The following is a 12,430-nucleotide window of genomic DNA, read 5'->3' as shown; positions in this document are numbered from 1 at the left end:
TGTCCCCCACGCTCTGGGGTGGCCACCCTCCTACCTGGAACGGCCACACTGGAGATGGCCTCAGGCTGGCTGAGCGTGTCCACCTTGACGTGCTGGAAGCCCTTGCAGGTGGCACTCTGCAGGTGCCTGCACCCGGGTGGGAGAGAGTGGGTGACACCCAGCCCCCCCCAGAAGCACCATCCCAGCCCCTCACAGCACCACGGGCTCTGGCAGGGCTGGGTACCAGCAATCCTGCTCACTTCCCTTCGTGCAGAGCACCCCGCCTTGGTTCAGGACACTGACCCCACCCATCACCACATCCAAAGCCACTCCCAGGTGGGAGGTGTAGAGAGACCCACCCCAACACCCCGTCCTGTTATAGGGGCAGCCCTAGGACAGACAGACAGCTCCTCAGTGCTGCTATCAGACAGAGCTTGCTCTATCAACCCTCCACACCCAAGCATCCCAAAATGGGCTTTTTCATCCGCTCTCCTACCTCTTCCAGTCCTCCTCAGTCTCCCAGAACTCATAGACGATGAAGGTGACCCCATCAGGCAGTTTCACTGCGGTGACACTGGCAGAAACAGGGAGAGGGGGTGAGCCTCCATCGTGAGGCATCCCTCCCCCCACTGCAGCCACAGGTGTGCCCTAGGGTGGGCTACTGAGGGGGGACCCATCCCCAGCAGCCCAGGTAGGGATAGCCCCCCCATCCCAGCACTCCATGCAAAAGCAGTGTTGGTGGCTGAGCATGACTGCATCCCAAATCCTGGCTGTTTTGCCTCAGTCCTTCACTTGGTCCTCACTGCAGCCCACGCCAAGCCCCCCATCTCCCCAGCCCCCGACATGCAGCTGCTGATGGTACCCACTGGAAGCAGTCCCGCTCGCCGGCCACACTCTTCAGGTACTGCTTCAGGGAGCTGCAGAACTCGCCCAGGTGCTTGTGTGACACCGTCATCTCATTCCGCACCAGGAGCAGGTACTGCCGGGCCCCCAAACACAGCAGGTGAGACCCACAGAAACACAGTGACCCCCCAGGTGTGGCTCTGTGCTGCCGGGGCACCCCAGCACCCAGGGGTGGTGGTCGGGTATACTCACCGTGCAAGCCGTGCTCTCGCTGTCCGACAGCCGCTGGTGCAGGTCAAACCAGAGGGTCTGGGAAAAGGGGAATAAGCAGCAGAGGGGGTGGTGGATTGGCTGAGGCTGTGTGTCCCTCCCTGCTTGGTGGGTTTCAGTCCCCAGCATTTGCAATGACTGTGCCCCCTTCTCTACAGGGAATGGGCTCCAAGATCTGCTTGCACGTCGGGTCAGGACCCTTCACCAAAACTCCCTGTGCTCCCATTAGAGCAAACATCCCCAACACCATGTCCTCACCCCTGCCTCAAAACAGCTGGGACAAGGTCCCTGAATTGTCCCTGGGATGGCAGGACAGCCCCACACAGGGAATGCTGGCCCTTACCTTGTCCTCCAGCTTGCCGATCAGCTTGGCCAGCCTGTTGATCTGCCCCTCCAGCCCCTCTGCCTTGGTGTCGGGGGAACCTGCGCAGAGCCAGGAGACAGTGATGGAGTGAGGGGCACCTGCAGGCACCCCCTGAGAGCCCTGTGCTGCTGTTGGGACTTGAGTGCTCCAAGCCACCCCAGGCAGCCAGCACTTACCAGTTTGGAAGCTCTTTCCTTGCTCCCTGGGGACCATCCAGGTGGTGGGAGAGTAGCTGGGCACGGGGTTGTCATACCAGGTGTCACTCAGGCCGTGACCATCCTTGCTGGGGTAGTGCCTGCAACCAGAGAGCACACAGGGTGCCAGGACAGCAGAGCTGGGCAGGCACAGAGCGGCATGAGCCAGCCTTGGGGAGCCAGCGCTGGAGCATCCTTTCTGGTGGCTCTGCCAATGATGCCAGACCCCTTGGGGAGCAGCAGTACCCACACTGTGGCCAGGCAGTGCAGGCTTCTCTCCTGCACCATCCTTTGGCATCAGCCAGTGTGGGGAACAGGTCAGAAATAGAGGAATGTCAATGGACTGTTCCCAACAGCCATCGCTTTTCTTTCCTGCTTGTGGAACAGCACAGCCCTCCTGGCACCACCAGCAGCCTTCAGGGACTTTTTCTATCCTAGCCAGACACCTGAAACATGGAGCATTCAGGCCCCTGAAGCTGTGCCCAGCCAGCTGCACCTTACTGGGGCTGGTTTTGCAGTCCCATGGTTATGGTGACTTTCAGACAGGAGAAGCTGCTGTCATCCAGGCTGCCCTTGCCCGAATGGCTGCCCATGAGCAGAGGCTGTGTATCCCCCTAACAGACTGCAGCTGCAGTTCTTCTGGAGAATGGAAACATCCACTGTAGCTTTTCCTCCAACCTGCTTTCTTTGTCTGGGTCTACAGAGCCCATCTGGCCTGGAGGTTGCTCAAAGATCCAAAAAAGTGTCCTGAAACACTTCCACAGATGGAGCATCCATAATCACCACCCAGCACCAGATCCTCAGTGGTCCTCCCAGGACCTCATTTATTTACTAACCAGAGAGAATGCCAAGACCTGCCATTGTCACAAGGGCTTGCAGCTGCCATCCCTGTGTGTGAGATGGGAATGGGTTTGGGGAAGAACAACCCTCTCCTTTCTTCTCCACCAACAGGCAGTCTGCACCACAGAGGGAGAGGCTGAGCAGCTCAAAGGATTTCCAGTGTTTCCTTCCAGCAAGAGCAGGTCTGTGCCAGCTGACTCTTGACAGAGGTGCCTGGGAGCTCTGGCTCCTCTTGGCACCTCTTGTTAGTCAAGCAGCTCCCAGCTGGAGACAACATGCTGAGTGTCCTGGAGCCGGTGGGAACCACAGCAGCCAACATCTCCTTGCCCTCCTGTCCCTTCCCTGGCACCTGGCTCCTCCAAGGCACAATTGCTGTGTTCTCTTTCCCCAGCTACCCTGAAAATCATCCAGTGTGGGCTCCACCATATAGACAGGAACACGACGTGAGGATCTGGTCCCAAAGAACATCTTCAAGATAAGGAAGCAAGAACAACAATAAAGATTGCAGGAACATCCCTTTGCTACAGGCTGTGCAATTATACCACTGCTGGTCCTGGACAATCCCCTGTCAATAGACAGGAAATTAGGCAAAACCAGACAGATTTATTTAAATCACAATTTAATGAGGTGTCTCCATCTTGGACTTCTGCCTTCGCACTTTGTTCTACAGCCCTTTATTTTTGTGCTTTTTAGGCCGCCCCTTTGTCTTCATGTGGATGCAGGAGATAATTTTTTTGTGGGATTTATTTTTCTTTTTAGCTATTATCTTCATGAGAAAGCAACTACAATGCTCCCCATTATGATCTGGGCTCACACACGAGCAAATTAAAGCCAGCAAAGTCTTTCATGGGCTCTAATTGCTCTGCCTGATGTTGGGTTTGTTTCCTCTTCATTGTTTTGCAGGAGCTCCTACCTCTTTTTATTCAAGGTTTGCCACAAAACAAAGAGAAGAAAGAGATGTGAGATGATGAAACCCACAGAATTCCTGCTAGAAAAGCTGGTGGGATGGTGCCCAGGTGTGTTCCACAGAGTCTGTCTTAGGAGGGAGCTGGGATTTTCACTCTCCATGTGCCCCTCTGCCTGCCCATGGCTTGGGGGAAGACAAAACATCCCCATGCAAGCATCCCGAGGCCTCCTGCTTTGAAGGGACAGCAGGAAAGGGTTCGTTCCATGAGCATCTGACAAACAGATGGGTTTCCATGGCAGCCTGTCCTGGTTAGAGCCGTGACAGTGGCACTTCGGGGAGCTGTGTGGCACTGACACCGAGGGGGCTGTGCTCAGGTTTTACCTCTGCTGCTGGGAACTCCTTATAGCTCAGCCCTGGCAGCACCTGGGAAATCTTGAAGTGGTCTCCTCCTGTGTTTTGTCCTGGGTGGAACAGCTGGGTTTGCTCAGAGAGGCAGCCCCGTGCAGTCAGCGCTGCCCAACCCGGTGCCAGGGTGCTGGCCCAGGTTTGCATCCCCACACACAACGCTCCTGTTAAGGGGGACCTCAGACACCACAGGAGAGGAAGGGACAAGGAAGGAGAGAGCAGGGGAGAAAAGCCCCCGGAGTTCACAAAGCCGGGAAGGGAGGCAAAGGGAAGGGCAGCCACTCGCCCAGCTCCCCTTTGCTCCTGCACAATGTCTGCTGCGTTTCCCTCACCCCGCAAAAGCATCCTCTTCCTCCTGCCCTCCTCCTCCCCCTCCACCCTCCTGCACCGGAGGAGGGCAGGAATGCTGCTGACCTGTTGGGGTTGGTTTGCTCATCGATGGCATCCACAGCACTCTCCACAGAGCTCAGCAGGGACTGGGTCTGGTTCGCCGTCTCCTTCAGCAGGAAGCGGGTCACGAACTGGTCCACGTTGCTGCCACTCTCGTACACCTGCAGAGGCACACGGTGAGCGGCAGCGCTGGCCACCCAGCACCACCAGGGCTTCCCAGCCACCCAGCACCACCAGGAACCCCGGCCACCCAGCACCACCAGGAGCCCCAGCCATCCAGCACCACCAGGAACCCCGGCCACCCAGCACCACCAGGAGCCCCAGCCATCCAGCACCACCAGGAGCCCCAGCCACCCAGCACCACCAGGAGCCCCAGCCACCCAGCACCACCATGAGCCCCAGCCACCCAGCACCACCAGGAGCCCCAGCCACCCAGCACCACCAGGAGCCCCAGCCACCCAGCACCACCAGGAGCCCCAGCCACCCAGCACCCACAGAGCATCCCACGCACAAGCTGCTCCCCTCCATGCCTCACGGTGGAAAGAGGTGCTACCCAAATCCCATTGCTCTCTTTGGCATGGTTTTAAATCACTTTTCTGTTGCCTTGCAGGCAGTGGGTGCAGGTATGAAAAGTGCATCCTGTGCTTTGGAGATCCCTGCTTGGAGAGTTCAGCACATTGTAGAGTCCTAGTCCACAGCAGCGCGGCCTACCCAGCACTGACGTTCAAGGGGCTTGGGATGATTAACAGGGCTCAATGTGTTGTTTGACTGACAGAAGCTCCCAGGGCAATACAAACATTTTCAAGACAAAGAACACCTAAAAATATTTTAATAGAACAACTGATCTGCACGAAGCAGCCAGGGCCCCTTTCCCAGCACAGCCTTGCTGAGCCCTGCCTGTGGCACAGTCCTGCTCCTACACCTCCTGACAGCCACCAGCAAAGGTGGGACACTGGCACAACCAGATGGACACTGGCACAAACTGTCCAACACTGACCCAACCAACCCAGCATTGGTTCAACACCAACCAGTTCAACACCAGTCCAGCCAGACCTAGTGGCCACTGAACTCACCAGCCCTGGCTGAAGCAAACCACTCAGCAGAGATGAAAATATTTCAGTGAAATATTTCAGCAGAGATAAAAATATTTCAGTGAAAAAGAGGCTCTCCTAAACACAAGCTCACCAGCAACACTTTTTCCCAGACTCTTTCCCACTCATCCTTGCCTGCTGGGACAGCACATTGCCCAGGTGAAACCCTGCTGGGCAGTCTGTCCCTCTGTGCTCACACCTCCTGGCAGGGACTCCTCTGGGAGGAATTCACTAATTTTTGGAGCCATGAGACAGAGATGGATGCTCCTGGCTCCCTGCATTCCATCAGCAATGACCACACTTGGGGGACTGGAGTGGTCCCAGCACTGCTGGTTATCTGAGCATGAGCACCCCAAGCTCCCCAAAGCAAATTATTCCTGTTCTATGGTGAAGCTGTTAACAAGGGTTATTTCCATGGCAACTGGAGCAGCACTGCAGGAACCCAGAGGGCCTTTATCTCTGCCTTTATCTCCAGTATTAAATCATACAGGAAGAATGAACTGATGGGAAAAACCCTTTGGGGAAACTGATCACAGAGCTGATTTCTCACCCTGGTTTGGTATGGAAGCACTAGCTTCTTGATGGCTTTCTGAGCATCCAATCAGCAGCAGTTAATGACTTCTGTCTAACACAAGAAAATATGCTCCTCTCCCTGTTGCAGCCACAGAGCTTCTGGGGAAATATGCATGACATGGTGATCCTTGGCAGATGGTGGTGCACAACGAGGTGATGGTGATGCTGAAGCTGTGAGAGCATGTGTAGTTAAATGCTGGATTTTTTTTACCTAACCACAGCCTATAACCTTGGTTCAGCTTTAGGAAAAATCAAACAGGTGATTCCCACATTCATTTAAATCAGTTTAACTCCCTACATACAGATTCAATGGATGGACAGATGGGTGTTGGGTACAAAGCTATTCCAGCCACTGCAGAGAAAACTGGGGTGTTTGTGAAGATCTGATGCTTTTTGACAGGGAAGTAAGTCAAATAGATCTGAAATCAAACAACAGTGATTTTTTTTTTTTTTTCCCCCACTTAACAACTGGCTATTTGCCAGCCCAGCTGTGACATTTGCTCTCAGGAGCTGAATCAGAAATGCATGTGCTTAGAGGTTTTTTCAGCAATTCCTTAGGCTCTCCTCTACCACGTGTCTTCTTCAGGGTTGCAAAAACAAACCATAAAAAAGACCAGCTATAAAGGGATCCTTCCCATTGTCTTATTAAAACATTTGTCAGACTATCCTATTGAGATTTAATGAGGTTTGGTCTTATTAATTCCACCCTGAAGAGTTATTTCCTCCTTACTTAGCTTGAGAAGTTAAAATATTTATGGAGATCATATAATAATTGCTGCTCAATGAAGCTGTTTTGTGCCAGAAACTCTTGCACATCTCCAAGCCTGCTCTTCTCCATCCATCATTTCCAGGCAAGCTCTTTGCTGAGCTGCCTGGCCTTGACCTCTGCTGCTGCAAACAGGTGATTTTGAGTGTTTGCAATGAGCAGCAAGTGTGAAAACATCATTGAAAGGATGGCCTTGAGATTTCTGTGTTGATGGCTCTCAGGAGAGCCTCAGAAAGTGTCATGATTTGACAAGCAGGAAGTGGAACAGAGACATTAAAAAATGTGAGAAGACTGGAAAAAGGACAGTTTGCATTATTGGGGAAATATTGCCCAGGGCTGGGTCTCTGGTCAGTTGGCTGAGGTCCAAGCCCCAAATCCACCCTCCTCCTTCACATCACAGGCTGTTCACATGTCTGTAATGCACCCTCCCACACACAGGGGCAGCCAACACAGGGGCACAGTTCCCTCAAAGCCCCACCACAGCTCCTCCAGCTTTTCATTTCCACATGTGCCCACCCAAAACTGCCCAAATTCTGGCACAGATTAATGAAAACACCCCTGGGATGTGTTATTTGTGCAAAGCATAACTAGGATTTTGATGCTGCGGACTGTTTGGATTTGCCAACCAGTACAAGTTTCCCTCACCAGACACTGCAAATGGATGCCTGAAAATGGGCTCTCATGGTCATTGTGGGTATCAAATACTGGGGAATGAGAGTTTTAATGTTGTTGAACATCTCAAAGCTTCTTTGCTGGCATTTTTAAAGGTCAATATTCAGCTCATTAAGACTACAGGATGTAAAATATAGATTATTTTGCACCACCCACGAACTCAGAGACCCACTGTGACCTCCCCACATCTTCCCTTTGCCTCACAGGGTTACAACCTGACCAACAAGGCTTCCCAGTGCTGGCTTTCAGCAAGACTGGCCAAATTGGCTGACAATTACCACGCCTGGGGACAATGCTGACTTGTCCAGCTGTTAATAACCACAGTCCAAGCACACCCACAGAGTGATGCTGCCAAACTGAGAAGGCTTTTCAGTTGGAAACCAAAGGCAACTCTGTTTCACCCACACTTTTCCTCCAGTTAAAAAAACAAAACCCGACAACAAACCTATCGCCATGCCATAAAACACCCGTCAAGCCTCTTCCCAGCATGATGGAGAGGTTATCTTCCACCCACCCAGCCCTTTAAAAACCAGGCATGTTTTGCACTGCAATCTCTGAGTGGCTGATTTAAATTCGCTGCTCATAATTGCCTGTTTGCTTCCAAGAGATATTTTCTTATAATTAAAATAACACTCAGACCTGCCTCTTTCTCCTTTCCCTCCCCCTGACTTTTAAATCCCTTCCAAAGCAGAGACCCAAAACTGATTGCCTGGCACATAATCAGTAGGAGAAACCTGAAGAGAACAGGCATTTAAATAGTTGATAAATGAAAGCATTACCATATGAAAGACCCTCAACCTTCCCAAAACAGTTCTAAAAAACCAAATGAGACACCTGTTCAGATTAAAAAAATGACAACAGCATCATATGGATTTGAAAAGTTTTTTGCTGTAAAATCCTCTTTTTGCAAAACTTAATGTTGGACTCTCCTCATGCTTACCTTTCTAGTCCTGAAGGTTTCCTGCCATCGACCATTCCCAAGCAATTTATCACAGGACTTCTCTGCTGTCACTATTAGAGAACTTCCCTGCTGCACTGGAATCCCACCATTTGTGGTGCAGCCGCAGCGATGTGAGGGGCAGGCACCTGCTGGCCCACACACGGGCTCTGCTGCACATCCCCAAAGTCACCTGTGGACCCAGAGGCTTCTGGCCCCTTTGCACCCTGTCCACTCACCCAGCAGGCAAAGAACAGGCTTGGAAGTGTGGCCTCCTGCTTCTCAACGCTGGCTATAATCAGCCTTTTGCTTCACACAGGTTCCTAATTAGCTGTACTTAGTACCCACAAGGCAGCAATCTGATCCATATTTTATTTCAGTTTTCCAAGGAAAGTGAAGATATTGTTTTCCAAACAAGACCTACTCAAAGGACCCTGCAGATGTAGCAGTGTGGGATGGTCAAGCTGCTGAAGGCTCAGCCTGGCTGTGCCACATGCTTATGTTTTGACTTGCTCACTGCCTTTCCTTTTGGTGGCTCCTTCAAAGCTGCTCTTAGACTATTTGGCAAGACAGCAGCACTGACACCTTCACCATACAATTCATCTAAATCCCAGGAGCAGCAGACCTAAAATTGCAGAGAGAATGGAGGGACATGAACTTTGCAGCAACAGACAAAGAGAAGAGCAGTGAATGAGGATCTTAATCTAAAAATAAGTTCCAAGAGAGACCTTAAGATTCATCCCCCTGCCAGTTCCTGCTCCCCACAGTCTGGCAGCCCAGCTGGATCTCATGCACAGCCCTGCAGAGCTGGCAAGAAAATCGCTCCGGATGGCATCGCATGGGGAAGTGGCTTTCTGCTCTGGAGTCTCAACAGAAAAGTTGGGGAAAATTCAGTTCTTGCAGAACCAGAGCAGCACATTTTGTTTTAATTTGTGGTGCAATATTTTCTTAAATTAGTTTCAGAGAAGAGTTGCAGAAATACTTTCTGAGAAGCTAAACAAGAGCACCTCCTTCCCTTTCAGATTATTCAACTACAAAAGTCTATAACTTTTCCAGAGATCAGCATCTGTTTTTTGCTATAGAAATTGATACAGAAATTGCTCAGAAATGTGTCATTTAAAACACATGGAGAGTTGACTCATCCTTTACCAATTCACTGACCCATCACCATGCTTTTCTTTTTTCAGCCACAGCCATTCACTGTGATTACATCTTTAACTGCATCATAGGAGTGTTTCAGACCTGCCTGTGCTGCACTGCAGTGGCACCCCACAGACTTCAAACCCAGACCAGAAGTCTTCAGCTGTCGTTCATTTAACCACTGTGAGGCAAGGCCAGAACATGAAATCTGTGAGAAGCCTTGAGCAGCTCACATTTTCTGGCCTGGGCACAACCCAGAGCTGCCACCACTGTGCTGCTGTTCCACCCTCCTTCCATCTGGGACAGGGTGTGCACCAAGGTCAGTCACCAGGGCTTCTTGGACCTGTCTGCTGCCCAACAGGAGCATCCCCAGGAAGGAATGATTTGACTAAATCTGAGCTGCTTCATCCTTGAAAATGTTCACCACTCAGCATTTTCTGGATTTCTTTGCAGCTTGCTTTTAAAGTTTGCCTCACCACTTAAGGTCATGGATGCTTCCATGGTCAGTCCTGCAAAAATGCTTAATTGGCAGAAGCTGGAAGCAGGAGCAATCCCAGTGCAGCTGGCAGTGGAAACTGGACCTGACAGGAACAAGGCTAATTGAGCCTCTCAGAAACCCACACAGTTTTTTTACCAAGCTGAGTCACGTTTCCTGGGCTGTTTGGGTGAGGGTGTGCAGTGGTAGCCACCACCTCTGCCAGCCTGGGCACTTCCCCTGCCACCCCCAAAGCTGACAAGGATGGTGGAAGCATGGGGTGGGCACTGTCCCCTAAGGCAGGGGACTCTGACTGAGGGGGAAGGACAGCACCAACCTGGCTCTGCTCTCCCAGCTCCCACCGTGCTCCACACGCCCTCTGACACTGGACACAAACCTTCCCAGTCGTGCTGGTTTTGCTATTTGCTGACTGCACTATACAACAGTAAAAGAGAATTGTATAGGAACATCTCCTGCTGTCAGCTTTATTTAGAACCCAAAAGTTCATTTCCTTTCTCTCCAATTTAACTTTGCATTTCCAATTGTCACCAGCAGTCATTTTAATGCAGCATGGACATCACTGTATTGGAAAATAATTACAATGACAGATTTTGTTTTGCTGTGTGAGACCTTCCACTTCTGAATCTAATTACTGCTGATGCTTTACGAGGTCCTCCAGCACGAGATAATTGCTGCTTTCTCTTTTTATGAGCAAGAAATAATCAGTTGTCTTTTAAGGTGAGAAATATAAACAGCAATTAAATGCCATGGTTCCCCATGCCCTCTCTTCAGCTGGCACCCCTCAAAGAGACAACACAGAAAAAGGTTCAACTTCATTTACTGTTTGCCCCAAATACATTGTTTGAAAAGGAAGGAATAGGAACACTCCTAAATGATAGATAGCTCCAGCTTAGGAAATGTGTATTTTATTATGGAGAAGCTGGAGCAGCTCACAAGAAAAGCAGTTTGTTCACAACTCACAGTGCTCAGCATCATCACCCATCCCTTTGCAGGATCTGGCCACAATAAAAGGTGTAGGGACAGCAACAGGCTCAAGCATCAGGGGACACAAAATGACACTTTACCAAAACCTGCTGCTTTGGCCACCTTTCATCTCTTCCAGTGTTTCTAAAACTGTATATTAAATGTATGAATCTTTCAAACATCCTGCTACCCCATCAGCATGGGACTCTTGGTTACAGCTTCTCATGGGGAACAGATGGAGCAGAAGGAAACTGCCCTGTCCCTGAAAGTGCCCAGGGCCAGGTTGGATGGGGCTTTACACTCCCCTGGTCTAGGGGAAGGTGTCCCTGCCCATGGCAAAGTGGTGGAACTTGACGAGGTTTAAATTCCTTCCGAGCCAAATGTATCCTGTGTGAACACTGGAGACAGGTTTCTCTACCACCCACAACAACTTATTTTCTGTTGGGTTTTCTTTTCCCCTGCCTCTTTACCTGAACAAAGTGCCTGCCTTTGAATAATTCATTGATGAGGTTTGTACCACTTTGTTCACAAAATCACAGTGGGGAACAGTGTTTTTCGTTAAACACTTCCTTTCCAGCTCCTCTCTGTGATGGAGTCTTGCTCTGCTTGCTCCCTTGCCAAAAATCTGCCAGGCAGTGAAGAGCAGCACACCCCACGGGCTGATAAAATGAGGGGATGGGAAGATGCTGGGGCAGCACTCCCTCACCTGGCCTGGGAAATGTCTGCATTTGAGATGAAGTGTTGTGATCCTTCAGAGTCACAGGAGGAAAGCCTCCAGTGCTCCAGATCTCCCTGTTTCTCTCCACAAATTCATGATGGAGGTGACCAGCTCAGGTTTAGGTAAATGACCTTGACCTGCTGCAATTAAAGCAGGTGAGTCCTGCCATAATTTGCTGAATCAAGGAGGGAGAAAGGCGTTCTTCTTATGAGTGGGTTTGGATTATGAATAACCATCCTGCTTCTGCTGCAGATGTCTCGTGCAAGGTAATACCCAACTGCTTAGATGCCTAATTTATAAGCAGGGAATAGACCACCTTCTTCTTGCAAAATATTAGGAAGAATTAGTCATATATATTCACATCACATTGAAAAAACAGTGGTGAAAGGCATCACGAACAGCAAGTTGGAATGAATTACTAAGATCTCTATTAGCATGTTAACATTTATTTAAAATATCTAGTTGGCAAACCTGATGGTCATGAAAATTGCTAATAATGAATATAAATGAGACATGAACAGACACAGAAATTTAATAATAAAAAATGAACTATTAGTGTTGTCCTGATTTTTTTAATCCTTTTGTGATGTGGATAAAAAAATCACTAACACTTCAAACAGATCAGTGCTTGGCCAAAGACTTTTGCCTTTAATTTATTATGGCAAGATATCAACCTGTTAAACATGTGCCTTCACTTTCCATGCTGTCTTCCTCATAAACACCAAAATGGATGGATTTTGATCAAGCAAGGAAATTAAGCTCTTTACTCAGCAGCAAGAAGGGAGAGAAATTTGCCATTTCCCGTTCTGACTCCTGAAACTTCTTTGAAATAATTGTCACTTCTTTGATGTGGAGTAATTTGAGTTTCTCTTTTAGCTTCAA

The 12,430-nt window shown here is 50.0% G+C and overlaps 1 protein-coding gene across 1 annotated transcript in view; it reads right to left on the bottom strand.

Moving 5' to 3' along the window:
• NECAB2 (N-terminal EF-hand calcium binding protein 2) overlaps positions 1–12,430 on the bottom strand; it is a 71,481-nt gene that overhangs the window by 343 nt on the left and 58,708 nt on the right. The window contains exons 6-12 of the mRNA XM_058846266.1: positions 4,217–4,353; positions 1,633–1,751; positions 1,436–1,515; positions 1,075–1,131; positions 846–958; positions 476–553; positions 35–126 (exon numbers count right to left, since the gene is read on the bottom strand). Coding sequence (XP_058702249.1) covers positions 35–126; positions 476–553; positions 846–958; positions 1,075–1,131; positions 1,436–1,515; positions 1,633–1,751; positions 4,217–4,353 — 676 coding nt within the window. The remainder of the gene's footprint in view (positions 1–34; positions 127–475; positions 554–845; positions 959–1,074; positions 1,132–1,435; positions 1,516–1,632; positions 1,752–4,216; positions 4,354–12,430) is intronic.

Source organism: Poecile atricapillus, chromosome 10 (assembly GCF_030490865.1).
Source record: "Poecile atricapillus isolate bPoeAtr1 chromosome 10, bPoeAtr1.hap1, whole genome shotgun sequence".
Classification (NCBI taxonomy): Eukaryota; Metazoa; Chordata; class Aves; order Passeriformes; family Paridae; genus Poecile; species Poecile atricapillus.
Note: the sequence above shows the minus strand (reverse complement) of the source record. Positions and strands in the feature narration are given on the sequence as shown.